Source organism: Chrysemys picta, chromosome 12 (assembly GCF_011386835.1).
Source record: "Chrysemys picta bellii isolate R12L10 chromosome 12, ASM1138683v2, whole genome shotgun sequence".
NCBI classification, from domain to species: domain Eukaryota; kingdom Metazoa; phylum Chordata; order Testudines; family Emydidae; genus Chrysemys; species Chrysemys picta.
This window is the reverse complement of record NC_088802.1, coordinates 42,336,396-42,355,436: the sequence shown is the minus strand read 5'-3', so window position 1 is coordinate 42,355,436 and position 19,041 is coordinate 42,336,396. Positions and strand designations below refer to the sequence as shown.

Here is a 19,041-nt window from a genome sequence, read left to right as displayed (position 1 = left end):
AAGAAGTGAGTGCAGGAGAAGAGGCTGGGAGAGCAGAGTGTGTACAATAGAGGGGAGCAGTAGAGCCTGGCTCCCAGTTTGGGATGTTGGGGTGCCAGGAGGTAGGGCTGAGAGTGGCCAATACATGTTTGTGTTTGATGCATTCCACTACCCCTTCTTTATGCAGATCTTCACCATGCCCCAGTGTGAAACATGGAGACGAGTGGGGAGACCCCAGTAAGTGTGAGAATGGGGACACATGCCAGTACTGCCACACTCGCACAGAGCAGCAGTTTCACCCAGAGGTATGGTAACCCGACCTTCCCATTTGACATCTTGCTATTTGAGAGGGAGAATTCCAGGATTACGGGTGTTGATAGGCAGCAAGGGCCCAGCAAACAGGCAGGGAATGATGATCTGCTTGCAACATGGTCCTTGAGTGCAGAAACAGCACATTTGAGGTGAGCTTGGACCACAGCTACTTGACAAGGGTCCCTTGGGGGGAAGGTAAAGAAGGAGAGGAAAAGAGTATGTGTGAGGGAGAAAGAGAGGGTAAGCGTGTAGTGTGTATGTGTGTATTGTAGATGTGTTGAATGGTTACACAGGTGAACTAATAGGGTTTATCTACTATGAAAGTGATTTGTAATTGACAGTTGTCAATAACAGGTCCCCATGAACCAGTTCTGAAAATGGCTTAACTGCTAGTGCAGACTGGCCCAAAGCTTTTCCAGAAGAATTACAGAAAGCATGTTGCAGTCACACTTCACATTATGGTGTTGAAAGTGGTTTTGTCTGGCCTACACTAGCAATGTCATTTTCTCCATCAGAGGAAGGAAGGACCCATCTCTGACAACCATTGTCAGTTATTGATCATTTTCTTACTAAACAGGGGATCAGTTTTCTAGCCTGTCATTTATCAGTTATTCCCCTAACACTATAATTTACTATTGTTCCACACCCAGAGCTCCAACTGAAGTCATTGGGGACTGATGGCAACTGCTAACCCTTAGGTGACCTTAGCTGTAATGGGACAATTATTGACATTACCAGAACTCCAGTGGCTTTTCTTTCTTTAAAGCAAAGCATTGAAGTGGATACTCTAACATCTTTGTTTGTGTCTGTGACTCTAGTCTATGTTTCTGTCTCACTATTGAGTCTATTTTAGGTATTTCTCTGCCTGAGTCACTACGCTCACTCTTTTCTTACTATGTCTCTGTGTGTTTTGTTTTGTTTTTTCGTCGCAGATCTACAAATCCACTAAGTGCAACGACATGCAGCAGTCTGGCAGCTGTCCTCGGGGACCCTTCTGTGCCTTTGCACATGTAGAACGTATGTTGGCTTCTTCTCTCATCTTTCAGTGAGGCTTTAGCCATAAATGTCTTTAGTTTAGTGCTCCAGGCCAGGGTAGATAGGACCACAAAGGGGAGAGCTTTTTTTGGTAGTTCATTTAAAGTCATGATGCCAATAGGAGGTGTGAGCACAGCTGAAGGCAATAGATGTTTTGTAGGGCTACAACCATAGTTACTCATTGCCTTCACTTTTGAAACATCTTTCCCTCTCTGATATCTCACTAGCTTAGCTCTCCATATCCTCAGAATTATAAGGACTATAGTATAGAGAGAGCACTGCCTTTCTTCTTCATATGGTTAAACTGGGACATAGTCAAGTTCAAAGCATATGAATTCTTAAAAATCTTAGAATGTAATTTCTGACATGAGATTATTAACATTTAAAAATCAAATTTATTTTTACCATTTGTGTTTTTAATTTACATCTTGTATCTTAACTGAGATTAGACAACAAAAATAGATTTGTTTCTAGTCTAGTTTTGCCTCCTATAATTGGCAGCCAGGATCACCTGAGTTCTAATCCCAACTCCAACGCTGACTCCCTGACTCTGCAGTTTTGGACAAGTCATAGTCTTTAAAGCCAAAAGGGACCATCATGATCATTTAGAGTGACCTTCTGCACACTTCAACTTTCTGTGCATAGCAACAGAGGGTCCTGTGGCACCTTTGAGACTAACAGAAGTACTGGGAGCAGTACTTCTCCCAGTACTTCTGTTAGTCTCAAAGGTGCCACAGGACCCTCTGTTGCTTTTTACAGATTCAGACTAACACGGCTACCCCTCTGATACTTTCTGTGCATGTTTCTCCACGTATTAAGTAATGATAGTATTTTAGTGTGAGGATTAATTCATGGTTGGTAATATGCTTTGAAGATGAAAAGTGCTATATAAATACTAAGGAATGTTATTAGGCAGGTTCTCTTGCTAATTCTCGTATACAATATTAAATGATGCTCCAACATTTGAGTCACAAATACTGCACAAGATTATTTAAATAAGATAAGAGCTGTTTTTATTAATATTTTTTTAAACAGCACTAGTAAATTTTTTTAACTGTTTTCTAGAAAACCTCTATACCTCCTGACAATGCCCCTTTAAAAGAGAGCAGAGAGTCTGTTGTTGGCTTGTTCTTCATATTTCTCTGGATGTAATAGAGCTAGTTACAAATGTCTGTCTGAATTTGGGACTTCCATACTGGAAGCCACTTTCATGCATAACAGATAGAAAACTTGAATTCTGGTCCCTTTTAGTTTTTGTCATAATTCTGGTTGATAAATTTGGTTATTACTGTCGATACTTGCATTTATAAATGAGGGCTAGCTCTTTCACATCCCATTGTTCCTATTGGATTCTGCACTCACGTTGTAATGCTGAATTTAGGTAGTCGGAGCAGAGTGGTTGTGAGCCAGTAGAAATGGGCTCTAATCCTTGCTCTGAGACTGATTCACTGCATGACCTTGAGCAAATCTCTTTGTGCCTTGATTTGCCCATTTAAAAGTGAAAATAATAATTTCTGTCTTGACAGAAGTGTAATGAGGCTTAATTCATTACTATATGTGAAGTGCTTTGAGATCCACAGGTGGAAGCCCCTATAAAAAGGAAAATAAGATCATATCCAAGAATATCTAAATCTCTTGGAAATCATCCTGATGAATTTCACGAGTTATAGCCATTTGTTGCTGAGGGCTGTATAATGTTTTAAATCAATGCAGCGAAAGCCTGCACTATTTTCCTGGGTATTTATGATGTTTAAAGGGAAGGGTGCAATTCCATAGCCTAGTACACACATTACCATTTTCTGTAATGGTTGGTGTTGAGGACTTATGGAAATGTATCTATCTCCCTTAGCTAATCATAACAAATCAATCACCTGTGTGCATAGCATGGATAAAACCCCTAGTTAGTTCAGGATATCCTGAATGTGTAGCATGTAATTCGCTTAGTAAAAATACTGTTGGAGGAAGAGGTATTACCAGGGCCGGCTCCTGGCACCAGCCTACCAAGCATGTGCTTGGGGCGGCACCTGGAGGAGGGCGGCGCTCAGGGTTGGTTTTTTTTTTTTTAAACATACTGGGGCTGTTGGGGCGCCCGGTGGCGCTCCCAGCCTGAGAGCGGGGCCGCGACTGGGCTCGCCGTCCTCTCCCAGCGCTCCGGCCGGTCGGGGAGAGCGGGGCCCCGGCCGGGCTCACCACCCTCCTCCCGGCACTCTGGCCGGTCGGGGAGAGCGGGGCCCCGGCCGGGCTCGCCACCCTCCTCCCGGCGCTCTGGCTGGTCGGGGAGAGCGGGGCCCCGGCCAGGCTCGCCGCCCTCTCCTGCTGCTCTCCCCGCCGGGGGACGGCGGGAGGCTTTTTTGCCTGGGGCGGCAAAAAAGCCAGAGCCGGCCCTGGGTATTACTGAGCTAGAGGCCAGCAGATTGCAGAACTGGAGAAAGAGTAATAATATAAGATGAGAAATGCCCATTTTGCCTGATAGGATTTCTTGTTGCTTCTATACTGATTAAAAATAAGCATCCCTGAAACATTCCCTGTGGAGAACTAGCAGCAGGAGATGTGTGTAGCTGCTGTTCTTCCCAAGCATCTTGTGATCCTTGGCCATTCATGTAGCCTTGAGTGATATTGCATGCCCTTTTATTTCTCGCAGAGCCTCCACTCAATGAAGATTTACAGCCATCCTCAGCTGTATCCAGCCCAACGCAAACAGGCCCTGTGATGTATATGCCATCAGCTGCTGGTGATTCTGTTCCAGTGAGCCCTTCCAGTCCACATGCCCCGGACCTTAGCAATGTATGTGACCCTGCTGGGAAGCATTTGTCCACATGTTGTGAACCTGCATTTCCCTGACCTATTGTACCACGGTCTTCCAGAGGAGGAACATTTCCCAAAGGATTTGAATTTTGTTGGCTCTCAGCTCAGTACTTCCCTCAGAGAGCTTATTTGGGGAGGGGCATAGGTTTCAGCCTTACTCATAGAAACCCACTCCATGCCTATAGCACTTCTCTGCTTTTCATTCTCTGAAAAGTTGCCTTTTTAGCTCTGGATTAAGGTATTTTTCAGGAAAGTGGAGAGTGGATTGCAGCAGTGCATCCAGCCTAACTCCTTTCTGCTTGGAGAAAAATGTAGGGCTTCTGTTTCCATGGACAAGCCATGAGCCAGTCTAATCCCGAGTACGAAACTGCAGTTTAGTTTGCTTGTGCATGAAATCTCAAAGAGGTTTAGCCTGTGCACAATGTGTCTTGCATTATAGAATATTTGTGATTTACCGAGGGGTGGCCAAGCCCTGCTACATTTACTGGTTTATACAGTGCCCCAAAGTGTGCTATGTACATTAGCTGTCCATACAAGACAAGAGGTCTCTGACAAGAAAAGCTTACAATCAAAGTAGACAACATACAGACACAGGAGTGAGTGGGATACAAAGCATCTTTTCTTTCTGATTTTCCCCCCCGTTTTTTTATCTTTGCCTATTTGCATTAAGCCACTTTGGAGCTTGCAGCATTCCCAAACTGTTGATGAAGATTTTGAAGAGCTACAATGGCATGGTCTTAAATCATGATTGCAAATTCTAAACTGGTTTAGATGAGTTGAACTCATTTATTTTCTCTTAGTAAATAACACTGTGGAATAAAGTACAAACATTCTTTTATTTTCTGTGAAAGTGCCATCCGAATGCTGGGCAAGCCACAGGGAAACTGAATGTCTGTTCCATCTGATGATCCCTGAGGTCTATTCTCTTTCTGGAGCTCTTCAGTCTTTAAAATTGAACCCTTCCTCATCCAAGAACACATACCAAAAAAGGAAACACACGTCTTTTTGTCATTTTCTCAGTCATCAGGGCAGCTGCATGTAGTCTGCAAACAAATATAGCTTTGCTGATGATAATTTTACATGAGTAATTAATCAAAGGAAAATACTCAGTGAAGTAACCAACCTCACTTGGCCTGTTCTGTTTTGTATTTGTACTGTAGGTGTGGAGTAAACCAGGAACTCTGCCAACTAGCCCCACCTCCACCACAGTAAGTAGTGACTGCAGGGGAGAGAAAACAGCAGAGAGCCTGTGTAAAAAATCAAAACATTGTAGGACGCTCCCAGCACTTCCTCTTTGTATCTCCAGCCCTCTCTATGCAGCATTTCAAACTTTGGGATCAACAAGCATGTGCAAACATAGTTCTAAGTTGCAAAAATAATCCCATTTAAATGCATGATGCATGGTTGTGGCCCAAAGGAGAGAACGTGCTGGGGAGTCTTGTTTTAACACTGGTTGTCGATACTTTGGACTTGTCTACACTAGGATTTTCCGACTAGCAGGGTGCAGCTCCACTGGTAGATGCTGTAGCATATACGCTGCTCCTGCAGGCTCATGTGTTTTTATTACTGTCTAACAGGGTTAAAACACTGTTCCTCCTCAAAGTGCAGACAGGATCCTGACCTGAATCACCCTGTAGCTTAAGGAAAATGAGAAGAGCTTTGATCAGGCCTGTGAACTCCATGAGTTGCATGTAAGGCTGCAGCGGGGTTGAAGTGTCTCTAGAGCCTCAGGTTACAAATCACTGTGCTAATTCCACCACTCCATTGCTGAGAAATTACAACAAAGAGCCATTATATTTGTGAGATTTGCACACAAACAGTATTTTGTGCTCCCCCTATTGGCTGTTTAGATTTGTCTCTTGGTGCTGACCATCAATAAAGCTAATGCACAAACAAGGAAGTAAGAGAATCAGTGTCCCTAGGAATCATTTGACTCAGCGCTGCTGACTGTTTGAACTCTCCATTTTTATGACCCTTGTGTTTTCTTCTACCATTAGATTCTTTGTAGGAACAGCAGTCTCGGAAGTCCATCTAATATATGTGGGTCCCCTCCTGGTGCCATTGGGAAACAACACAGCTTGGAGAGCATTGGTTTTCCCACAGACTCAGTAACAGCAGCCAGCAGCTACAAGAAGGCACCAGGGTTTGAGCGGGAGGATCAGGTGGGAGCTGAGTATCTGAAGAGCTTCAAATGCCAGGTAAGAAGGGAGTGTTGGGTGGTGGAGAGCAATTGCCTGACTTAGTTTGGATTGATTCCTCCATCTGTGGAACAAAAGTAACACACTATTGCCACAATGTTTGATTCCCAAATCTACTCTTCCACTCCCAACCTCCATCAATCCATTCAATCTCACATCAACTCGTGGGTGTCCTACTGCCATTGCAAACTCAGTCTGTCAAAAATTTAGCTTCTCCTCTTTACTTCAAGTCCCTCTCCACTTCTTTCCTTCTCTATTACCATTGGATAGCAACTTGATGTCATTTATATATCCTCCTTCCATATCCAGGTTATCTTCGGATATAGAATATCCCAGAATTAATCTTTTCCTCTCTCTCTTCACTGCTAAAATCCTTGTTCACATCTTGGTGACCTTGATCACTGCACCTTGATCTCTGCTATTGTCACCTTTCATTCTCTAGTCTGTCTAAAACACCACTGCTAGTCCTCTTCCTCTCCCACTGCTCCAACCATATCATCCTTCTTCTGGAATCTCTTCCCTGGCTTCCACATTAAATTGAGACTCCTTGTTCTTCAAGTAGTGTCCCTAGGAGTGCTACACATCAGGATGTGCATGAGCCTGTACACTCTTGACTGGAGAATTTTGTGAGCAGTGTTCATGGGTCTGCACCTGCTCTCTAGATATCCACGTGCTCTGGGTCAAGAATATAAGGCACGATTGACCCACCACCATTCCACTTCTTACTGAACTGTCTGTGACTTGAGATGGAGCGTCATGTTTTCCGTTAGCTAGACACACAGTTTGCTGCCTCTCTTCTCTTAATTTTTTGATACTTTATTTTTATGATTACTCATGTAAAATTATCATCAGGATGATGAAGGCCCGCCAGGAAACGGTGGAGGTAGCAGCGGCAGCCATGGTGGTGAAGTTCGCACCAGTAGCCTTTGTCTGTTTTTTTTCATCTGTTCTTCTTTTTGTTCTTTGATACTTTCCCCACAAACTCTTTTTCTTTTAAGAACCCAAAAAGGGAGTGATGGGTGGAATAGCCCACTCATTATTTTGTTCACCAATTAGGTTTAATTTCAGACGTACCAGTTTTGGCTTTAACTTCCAGCTCCACATCTCCTGTTTTTTACAAGCATAATTTCAACACAGTCATTGAATCATCTCAACTCGGCCTTTTTGTTTAGATTAATTCAGTTATTCTGTCTCCCTTTCATACCTTTTCCCATCAACATTTGTTATTAAAGGTTATTTTAACATCTTATGAATTTTTACCCACTTTTTAGAGTTGAGCTCCCAATTTGGGTAAATTTGTAGGCCCATTTGTCACTACACTACTTACCCTCTGACCCTACCATCTTCAACAGTGACTTGTCCTCTAGTACTGACACAGTCACCAGTTTCCCACAAACTTTTTGAGGGTATCGAGAGTAATTTCCCACTGGTACTGACACATCCTCTGGTACCATCTCACCAGCCAATCAAGTATAAGCCTCTGGTACCAATGCAGTTACAGGACCCTTTCCAGATCCCAGTACCAACTTAGTCACTGGTAGCAGCACCATTTGCTCCTCTGATGGTCACTGAGGCCGGCAGGGCTCTGGTGGCGCTTTAAAGGGCCCGGGGTTCCCCGCAGTGGCCGGAGCACCGAGCCCTTGCTCCAGCAGCCAGGCTCCGGCGGGGATTTAAAGGGCCCAGTGCTCCTGCCACTGCAGGGAGCCCCGGGCCCTTTAAAGCGCTGCCAGAGCCCTGCTGCTGCTGCGGGGAGCCCTGGGCCCTGCTGCCAGAGCTCTGGCAGCGCTTTAAAGGGCTCGGGGCTCCCCGCAGCGGCCAGAGCCCTGGGCCCTTTAAATCATCACCGGAGCCCTGCCGCCCCGGGGTAGAGGCGGCAGGGCTCCCACGGTGATTTAAAGGGCCTGGAGCTCTGCAGCGGCCGGAGCCCCAGGCCCTTTAATTCACCCCTGAGCCCCGGGGCTCCCAGCCGCCTCTGCAGCTGGTAGCTCCGGGGGATTTAAAGGCCCTGGAGCTCACAGCCACAGCCAGAGCCCCAGGCCCTTTAAATATTGAAAGGCCCCACCTCTTCCGGTTGAGGCCACGCCTCTTCCGGTTGAGGCCATGCCCCCGCTCAGGACTCCGGGGTACCGGTAAGTCCTTTAAGTTACTTTCACCCCTGCATCTCATCCTATTCTGACGTGTCTATACAAGGTTCCTCCACCTTCTCATGCCAACCTCTCTACCTTGGGGTACGGTCTAAGGAAGAAACTCCCGGCAGGATATACACCCGGCAGCCCTGGCAAAGAAAGACATGGGGCCTTGCCCCTTTCCCTTACGTCCCACCCCAGAGGGCTTATTGGAACCCAGAGGCCTCTTTTGGCAACCAGTTCTACATGGTCATATCTCATAAAAGGACGCACCAGGAGCAATAACCGTCTCCCTTGGATCCTGCTCTACAGGAGACTCTTACAGAGGAGCAAGAACCAGCTGAGGAAGAAGAAACACGACCTTCCCACAAATCCTCCTCCTCACCATGTGAGGCCGTCATGCCTCCCCCACCATCTTATACCAATGATTTATAGGCATTTCAAGACTTTATGGAATGAATATCAGGAGGAGATACAGGAACACCAACATTCCCTGTTGGACATCCTTCATACGTCTCCTCAGGGCAAAATCACCTTTCCCATCAACAATGCTTTGCTGGCCTCAGGCTGTACGGTGTGGTTACCATACTGCCTATATGTAAATGGGCTGACAAAAATACTATATCCCACCCAGAGGCTCAGAATCTTTTTTTTCTCCCAACCTACAACCAATTCTCTGATTGTCATGGCTGTTAACAAACGAGACAGGCAACATCAGTCGCGCTCAATGCCATCTGACAAGGAGCTGAAATGGCTGAACCTTCTGGACCCTAAATGCTACTCCTCAGCCTCTTTGCAGCTCAGAGTAGCCAGTAACCAAGCCCTGATGGCAAATTATGATTTTACAAACTATTCAGTTTTTATCTTTTATTGAACATCTACTTCAGGATCAGAGGGAACAATTTCAAGTCCTCCTAACAGGCCAGACAGTTGCTAAGGTGTCTCTCCAGGCCTTGCTCGATGCCACCAATAAAGCTGCATGTTCCATGGCTATGGTAGTAGTCTTGCACCGAGCTTCTTGGCTGAATTCCTACAGCTTCCTCCACAAGGAACAAAATACTGTCAAGAACCTTCCCATTGGGGGGCCCAAGTTGTTCAGCAATGCAATGGACAGGTCACGTCATTCTCTTAAAGACCCCTTGGTGACACTGATCTCTGGGCATCTAAATGCCTGCAGCAAAAGGAAAATACAATCGATTATAAATGTCTCAACACTCTCATCCCATCCACTACCTGCCCCCAAGATCGGCTGAACCCCTGCAGGAAGAAGCCTGGGTTCAGTAAGAAAGGGCCATCTCCTACAGTGATGTCCCAGTCGGCAACATCCTCAAAACAACAGTTTTCACCCTTTCCCTCTCTCCACTCTTCTGGGGATTGTCTCTCCCATTTTCTACCTTTCTGGGAGCTCATCATCTCACACAGATGGATCCTGGAGGTGATTTCTACTGCCTGTTCCACCCATTTCAGTTCCTTCCAGACCTCCAACTCCCCTGTCCCATCCATCTTCAGGAACCCTTCTCATGAGGCTCTCATGAGGCCTCCTAATATAAGATCAAACCTGTTCTACCACACTTTATCTGGAAAGGGTTTTATTCCTGGAACTTCCTGGTCCTGAGGAAAAACAGGGGATGGAGACTAATTCTTGACCTCAGGACTTGGAACATCTTCGTTTGCTCTCAGTGTTTCAGAATGGTAACCCTAGCAATGATAATTCCCTCTTCCTTCAGAACACTTATGTTCGTATGGCCATGCACCCCTTACACAGATTTTTTTCTACATTTTCTGGTGGGCAGGGACCACTACCAGTATTGAATTCTACCCTTTGGCCTCTCCACTGCCCCAAGAGTCTTTACCAAAGTCCTCTCAGCCATCACAGCCCATCTTCGCCAGATGGGAATAATCATGTTTCCCTACATGGATGATGGTTCCTGAAAGGTCTCTCATTTCTTGAGATATAGACAGCAATCTCTGTTCCATTCACTGGACCTCCACCTCAATGTGGAAAAGTCTATCCTCGCACCCACTCAATGGACTTCACTGGGGCCACTCTGGACTCCTCCACTGCCACAGCATACTTGCCCAAGGACAGATTTGCCACAATGTCCAGCCTCGTTTCAACAATACAACAGAGCCTATAAACCACAGCAAAGGATTTTCTGCAACTTCTGGGCCATATGAAAGCCTATACATTTTAACAAGACCGCACTTTTGGTGTCTTCAAGCCTGGATGGGAACCATCTACAACCCCAACAAGCACAGTCTATCCAAGCGTGGATCTGTACCTTGGTGGGTCCTCAATTGGTGAACGGAGCCACAAAAGGTGTATGTGGGGTCAATCTACCTCTGTAGCCCTACTGAAAAACATACCTATCTCAGACATCTGCAGGGTAGCCACCTGGTCTTCAGTGCACGTTTTCCCAGCATTACACTCTTGTGTCTGCTTCCAGAGCCGATGCGACTTTCAGTAATGCTTTCTACAAACTGAATCCACTTCCTTGGCACCCTCCTCTGTGACTGAAGTACTGCTTGGGAATTTCCTGCCATGAAGTACCCATAGGGACACTACTCAAAGAAGAAGGAGAGGTTACTTGCCTTGTATGGTAACTGGAGTTCTTCAAGAAGTGTATCCCTATGGATGCTCCAGTATCCGTCATCCTTCCCCTCTAACTCAGAGTCCTTTCGCTGAGGATTCATGGCTGAGAAGGAAATGGAGTAATGGCGGGTCCATCCCCTTTATATCCTCATATTGGAGCACAAGGCTATCTAGGGTGCAGGCGTGGACCCACAGATACTGCTGACAAAAATTTCCCATCAAGAGTTTGCAGGTATGCACACATCCTGATGTGGAGCATCCATAGGGGCACGCATCTCGAAGAACACCAGTTACTGCATGAGGTAAGTAACTTTTCCTTCTCACTTGCCCCACATAATCTCATCCTGACCTAGAACTCAACTGTCATTCCTTTTACTCTTGATGTGCCTCCCAATCCTCTTGCATAATTGCTCCCTTTGTCTCTTTCCATTCTCAGTTTAAAGCCTTAATCATACTGCTCCCTAAGCTTAGAACAATCTCCTGTTTCTTGTCTGCCATGTGCCACCTTTTCCACCTTCAGGTCCAATTCTTCCATTAATTTCCTTCCTTGGTGTTACCAGTAATTTCTCTGCATTTTCCCCTCTGAAATTGATGACTCATCTGTGTCCTGGACAGGGATGGTGGCTTCGTCTTTATTTGTAAAGTGATGTTCTGTAAATTGCTGTTGCTGATGATATTGCTTGTGTGATAAGTAGATTTTTGTTAGGGATTGAAAAAGACATTTTCACAGACATCTTTTCATGAGGGCTGGTCTCTACCAAACTGAGATATGGTTGTAGATTACTGAAAGCAGAGGTGTCTAGAAAATCTGCCTTTAATCTGGCCACATTTAGGCCCTGTCTACATTACGTTGAGAAAATTAGCATTAAGCCTAAAAGGCACTGTCTACGTTGCACTTCGGTTACAATACCAACAATTGAAATCCCCAGCTTAGACAAGGTCTTGAAAAAATGACATGATTTAGAAGTCATTAATGTCATGTGTGCCTACATGATTTTTTTACAGCTGGGTGAAAAAGTCATGTTTCAAGCCTGCCAGGAGGCTAGTCTTGACCACTGTTTGGTTTAGTTAAAATGATTTAGTTGTGGAATGGACAGCGTTTAAGCCCTATTAATTTAAACCATTTTCAAAAACAGTTCTGGTGTTTGCTTAACACGGGCATGGCTTAAGAAACCGGGAATTGCAAATCTATGTAATGTGTCTTTGGGATCAAAGTTCAGGGCTGGCTGTGACTCCACCACATCTCCCTGCTAAGTACAGCACCTTGTAGCCGTTGTTTAAAAACAAAAGAAAAGTCACGTGCTCGTTTTCCATTGCAAGTGCTGTAGTAAAGGAGTAACTGGGCAGCTCCAAGGCTGAAGGGCCAAAAGAACCCCAGTCTCCCACTAACAGAGACCAGGCCCGAGGGAGACCCTGCTTTGGAGAAAGCCTGGGCAAAGAGCCCAACCTGAGGAGGAAGGGGGAGGGAATATAAATATGACACTTAGAAGGACCCTGTCTCCAGATGAGTGTGTGTGAGTGAGGCCCAGTCTGCACTACCAACACATTGTGTTCTGGCACTGTGCTCTAACATAGTGTGGTGTTAACAGCTTGTGTGCATGCAGCCAAGTTGTATCGTAACTATGCTACTGAACTGTGCTAAAGCCCTGTAAAGAAAAATCTACAATATTCAAATGGAAGTGCCCAAAATTAGGCATCTAATAAATAAAAGTGGTCTGATTTTTAAGAGGTGCTGAGAGTCCACAGTTTGCACTGACTTCAGTGGGTCCTGCAGGTTCTCTCAGCCCTTTCGAAAATCAGGCCAGGAATTAGACACCCATCTTTAGGCGCTCATATTTGAACATTTTGGTCAGAAGCTTTTGCCTAGTTCTGTAACCTGGGTATGATGTAGATTTCATAGTGATAGTATTTAAATGAGCCATCTCATTCCTCTCTCCTTGAGATGAATGGAGGGGAAATTGCACCTTTGCTGTTATTGTTGTTTGGTTGAAGATAGTTTTTGGCAAGGGTGAGCTAACAGAGCAGTAATAATATAATAATATTAACACTTAGCATCTACATAACTCTTCATCTTTAAAGTGATTTTCAAACATCAGCTAATGTTTAGCTAACAGCAAAGGATTGAGAATGCTCTTCTCAAAGAAACGAAAGATGGACTCTTACATTTCCGCCCAAAATGAAAATTTACAGTTGGCAGAAAACTGGGCAAAGACCCAAAATTGGAGGATCTATCTTCTGCCATTTTCTGCTGTCATTGTGTCAAGTATCAGAGGGGTAGCCGTGTTAGTCTGAATCTGTAAAAAGCAACAGAGGGTCCTGTGGCACCTTTAAGACTAACAGAAGTATTGGGAGCATAAGCTTTCGTGGTAAGAACCTCACTGCTACTCTGAAGGGATCTGGGCCATCCATATTAAAGTTCACATTGGTGAACCAGGCTTTGTGTGATGTTCCATAATGGTTCAGTTGAATGCATAAGTAGTATGTCATCCAAAACACATGGCCAGTAAAACAGGATGGTTGCTTAGCATGCATGCTAAAGCAACTACAATACAAGTATAAGAATCTGAATGTAGCTGGATAAATGATACTAGGTTTTAAAAAAAGAAAGAAAGCAGATTTTGCCAAGAGACCTGAATATCTGGCCTGGCTTCTTAAGCAAGTAACACAAATCACTTTTCATTAAGGCGTTTTCATGCTGTGCACAAAAGAATTAGCTTGAGATCCTATCAGGTTGTGACACAAGACTGGAAAAGCTGCGCCAATGAAATCCCTTTTAGTATTGATCCTCTTCCACCCCTTCATGTGCAGTGAGGACGGAATGTGATGTATAGCACGGTCTCAGAGTCACGACTCCTGGGGTTCTGTGCATGACTCTGCTGCTGAGTTTCTCTGGGCCCTTTTGGCAAGTTGCTTAACCTCTTCATGCTCTGCATGATAACACTTACCACACAGTGGAGTTGTACAGCTTATTTTATTAGTGTTTGTAAAGGCCTTTAAGCACTTTGGATGAAAGGTGCTAGTAACCTGCAAACATGCTGCACAACAGATTTCTTCTGTGCTGGATGTGGCATGTTCTGTGTTTCATCCATAATTTAAATCACGCTTTCTTCCCCCACGACTCAACAGAGCAAATTATAGATTGAAATTCCATCTCCACTTTTAATTTTTCTGCCTGTTTTGGTTAGTTTTGTACTCTCTAATGTTATTCAGAAATACAGGCGTTTCTTTACTACTGTACCTGGGCATAAAGGAGAAAAATGTGGAGCTTTTAACTGGTGTTGCACCAAATTCATTGTTGCAGACATTGGGGCTGGCCCTGAAATGTTTTAAGAACCTTCAGTGAGGCTTAGCTGCAACATTGCCAAGTATGTTGGCAAGAATCCTCTCAGCAGGGGTGGGAAAAACAATGGGCAGTGATTCTGTTTGTATGTGTGCGTCTCTCTCTCTCTCTCTCCACTCTAACTGCTGACTCCTGCTTATGTCACATTTTGCGTTCAGATGAGTGTCAGCAAGGAAGAGATGCACTGGGTGATCTAGCAGGCGTGTTATCAACACACGCAGATGCGCTAACATAACACAGCATCAATTGCACACAAAGAAAGACAAGCCTGAGATCAGTTCAGTTGTGACTGCCACATACACACAGTGCACTATTTAGGGAAAGCAGTACAGAAAGATCTTTGTGTCCATATCTCACCTGCCTGTTCACCAGACCTTGGCCCCCTGTGGGCATAAGATTAAAGAGAGAAAATTAATCAATTAAGTAAAACAAGAGAGGAATTCTATGCTCTGCTGCTGCTCTTTCTCCCCTTTATTCATTCTGGTTACAGTGTCCATCCTCAGCTGTCAATCATTCATCATTTTCATGACAACTTTTTTTTGTCTAACGCCCCATCTTTCCCTCACCCCAAAAGGGTGAGCCAAAAAGCCAAGGCAGATCATGGCAGGCAAGTGCTTCATTTTGTGTGATACTGTTGTGCATCATGCCTGAACCTCCCCTTCTCCCTACTCTCTTAGATATGTTTACTCTCTGTACTCTCAATAAAATGATGAACAGCCCTTTTTATGTCTGGAATGTGTTTCTCTGAATCACAAGGATCCTGCCCAGTAAATGAAACAAGCAGAGCAGATCTGGGCACCTTTTCACAGCCTCAGGGAGTGTAATTGATCCCAGGTTGCCTTCTATCACAGATACAGCAGGATAACAGCAGCCATACCTCCATAATAAACCATTATGCAATGACATGCTCATGAGGGAAGTTTCTTCCTGACCCTAGTTATTGTAGTTGGTGGTTGGCTAATAATGTCCTGAAGCAAGAGGCTTGAAATCACTTGTAATTTTTTTATCTGAGGTAGTGGAACTGTGGATATATTTTTTTCCATATAGATATCCACTCTGTTTTGGAATCCCACTAAACTCTCGGCTCAGTGGCATCTGTAATGGCATTGAGTTCCACAGGTTAAAAAAATGATTTCTTTGAGTCTGTTTTTTTGGTTGCTTTTTAATTTCATTACATGTGCCTTTATTGTTTTTGTTAATGGGAAATGAAAGTAGGAGCATCTGGCTTATCTCTACCCCATCTTTTTTACATCCCTTTGTAGTAGTAATAATAATCCCTAGCTCTTTTCATCAGTAGATCTCAAAGCGTTTCACAAAGGAGCTCAGTATCATTATCCCCATTTTGCAGATGGGGAAATTGATGTCACTTCTTTTCCCTCTCCTTTTTAAACTAGGTAATCCTGGTTGGGACCTTGTCTGGAGAAGTAGCAAAATAAATAGTAAAGCATCTTGTCAAAAATAAATAATGCTGAAAGTAAATAAAAATGTAATGTGCTTCCTACCAATTTTATTGGAGAATGGCAGAGACTATGGGCAATGGAAAGGAATCCATACTTGGTCTTGCATTCTTAAGAAGTTATTAATGTTAATGAAGGGGTAATTCAGTTAAATGCAAACATAATTGCAGTAGATCCATAAATAACTGAGCAGAATGTCCGTGTATCGAGAGGGCGAGCGATTCAGGGGGATTCTCCATTTGTTAAACACCCAGCTCTGCTTTTTGGATTCTAAAGCATCCAGGACAGCCTAATAGAAGGGCTGGGGGCTGTCCATGTTCCTCATGGCCTCTCCAAAAGCCATCAGTCAGCCATTTCCAATTTAGCTGTTAATCCCCCTGCTTATCTTTTGTTCTGTTTATTTACTGCAGCAGGCGAAAATAAAATCCCATTCACTGGAATACAGGACCCAGGAGCAGCCTCTGTTACAGCCCAAACAGGTACGGTAATGCCAACAGAGCTCTGAGACCTTGCTTGGAGCTCACCCCACCTCAAATGAGAATGCTAGCCAGATCTGTGGAGCCAAACGCATCGGCAGGAAGCCAATGACAGGCCAGACAGAGTCAGGGCACTCTAGGTCAGAAATGATCGTTTGAGAAGGGAGGAGATTTCTGGAGATTTGTGTGTGAAGGCCAAGGCCTGCGTGAGTTCAGGGTAGATTCACAGTTCTGGACTGTGGCAGAGAAAGGGTCCCTGTAAAGAGGGTTTCCTGTCAGTTTCCAGGAAATGTGTTTGCTGAGTGAGTGACCCAGACCCCTGATTGTATACTACCTGTGGGTCATGTGAGTTTGTTTCAGTGAGGCCTGAAGGATCTTTGTAAGACTGAAAAGAAACAAACCTGTAGAAATGAAACACAAACAATTAATCTCCCCCTCTTTCCCCGCCCCCACACTGGTGGCAGTAACCATCTGTCTGAATGGGAGCAGCAAAGAACACGTTCACCAATGTGCCTTGGCTGATGCCATATCTCTGCATGTTATTGAAGTGATTCTTTTGTGGCTATGTTTAATTTCTTACCTCCCCCTTCTTGTTTCAGGACATACTGGGGATTCTTCCAGTGGGCAGCCCTTTGACTTCCAGCATCTCTTCCAGTATCACCTCCAGTCTGGCAGCAACACCACCAAGCCCAGCTGGCACCAGCAGCATCCCAGGCATGAACGCCAATGCCCTTCCTTTCTACCCTACCAGTGACACAGTGGAGTCTGTTATAGGTAACACTGCTTGTTTATTTACATGGAGCAGGGCTCTCAGGAGGGGCTCTTCAGGCATGAGAATTGGAATAACATGTTGCAGCCATGAGGCTGAGGGATGTTACAGTGTGCTCTAGTTTCTTATCCCACACTTCCCTGGTAGTGTTGGCACCTCCCTGCGATTCTAGGGTTTCTATGACTATGGCTCGGCAGATCTTTTCTGCAGGTCATTATGGATGACATTCACCCCTGCACAGAGGATCAGCACCAGGGCTATGCACTCCTTAAGTGCAACTTGGGCCTTCAAAATAGTGCTTAAGTGAGGTTTGATGGTGCATAGATCGTAAGCTGGCCCTCTGCACAGGGGTGATTTTCACTCTATATGAATAACATCTGTTCCTGAGAGAGTGCGTGGGTTTGTCAGACTTGGGGTATACACTGTGTAGAGCAGAAAATCAGTGACAGTCTCCACAGCTACAACTTCTTTATTTTCCCTTTGCGGATTTTAACAGGAGGGGCTGGTCAGCTGTATGCTGATCTCTCCCCATCCAGAGGTCCAAGTGTAGGACAAACTCCCTAGAAGAGTAGAGCAAGGGGCTCCCATAGGGGAGTCACTGCTGTTCTGCCAGTCAGGTTCTTTATATCCTCTTTCATGAGCCAGCATTTCTGATGTAAATTAATTACAACAATAAAAGTAGTTAATCCAAATAAACAGGCCCGGGGGAACATATATATATGTATGTATATAAGTATATGTATATCTGTAGGTCTGTGATGAGGTATGTTTTAATGAAATGGTTAGATATAGCATTGGGCAGGCACTGTGTAAGCTTTCTTCACCTTAGACTGTCTTTGAACCTCAGACCTGATTTGCAATCTGCCTGCTGCTTCTAGTCCATTTCTAGGCCTCTCCTCAGTACATTGGTGATACAGCACTAGCCATAACCAGACAGAACATGGGTAGGTGTTGTCGCATAGTACGAACAGAACCAGAACATCACTACGGGGGATAGCTGTGAGGATTGCTATTATTTCAGATTTGTATGTCTATTTTCATGTAACTGTTGGGAACGAGCTGATATAAAATCTTGGGGAATCAGGTCAGGCAACGGAAACCAATATGAAAAGCTGCCTATTACACTCACAACGAATCATTTAATAGCGACTGCACAGGATCGAGAAAAGGGCTGAGTACACTGTCCAGTAGACAGCAATGGCTGTTGCAGTATGTAGGCTCTTTGGGCCACACTATCTCTTGAAGTTGTTGGTCCTTTGTAACATAATTGGTACCTCTGTGTCCGGCAGAATCTGCCTTGGATGACCTGGACCTGAACGAATTCGGAGTGGCTGCCCTGGAGAAGACATTTGACAGCAGCACGGTGCCCCACACGAGTGGCATCATGATAGGTACATGAAAGCAACAGAGCTTTCTGTGATCGTCTGCCAAGCAGTGTTGCCAGATCAGCTAGGCTGAACCAGCCCACAAAGCTCTAAAACCAGCCTCAAAAAAGATTTATTGGTTGGAAGCAACAATTGTAACTAACTCAGGCAACCAGTGAGAGTCCTGAGAGCAAAAGATCACTCTCCATGGCTAGCAGAGATGAGTTCTTGCCAGTGGCCTAGGAATGTTTCTGAGATGAGCATGTTTTGTTTGTCTTGGTCTATAAACACCGACCATCTAAAATGTGCCTGGTAGCTATAAAAACAGCTGAAAATATAGCAACTCACATCTCCTGAGGAAAATTCCAGGAAAAGTCACAGGGAACCCAGTGACCTGGCAATACTGTTCTACTGTCATAGGATCATTTGATAGTGTATGGCCTTATATCAAAGCATACAATGTATGTCTCATCTTCTGTATGTGACATTTGAACCGGATCCATTTTGCCTGTCTCTAGTGGCTTGAAAGTTATAGATCTCAGGACTCTTTGCAGAGAGCATTGGTGACTAGCTGCCACCATTCCCAT

At 44.7% G+C, this 19,041-nt stretch overlaps 1 protein-coding gene across 5 annotated transcripts in view; it reads left to right on the top strand.

The window, feature by feature from the left end:
* Window positions 1-19,041, top strand: part of UNK (unk zinc finger) — a 61,486-nt gene that overhangs the window by 29,404 nt on the left and 13,041 nt on the right. For 4 of the 5 annotated variants that reach the window (XM_008163894.4, XM_008163892.4, XM_024101753.3 and 1 more), the window contains 8 exons: window positions 167-284; window positions 1,224-1,308; window positions 3,968-4,110; window positions 5,292-5,339; window positions 6,129-6,329; window positions 16,256-16,324; window positions 16,921-17,095; window positions 18,380-18,481. In XM_008163894.4, coding sequence (XP_008162116.1) covers window positions 167-284; window positions 1,224-1,308; window positions 3,968-4,110; window positions 5,292-5,339; window positions 6,129-6,329; window positions 16,256-16,324; window positions 16,921-17,095; window positions 18,380-18,481 — 941 coding nt within the window. The remainder of the gene's footprint in view (window positions 1-166; window positions 285-1,223; window positions 1,309-3,967; window positions 4,111-5,291; window positions 5,340-6,128; window positions 6,330-16,255; window positions 16,325-16,920; window positions 17,096-18,379; window positions 18,482-19,041) is intronic. The other variant, XM_008163896.4, reaches the window with a different exon arrangement.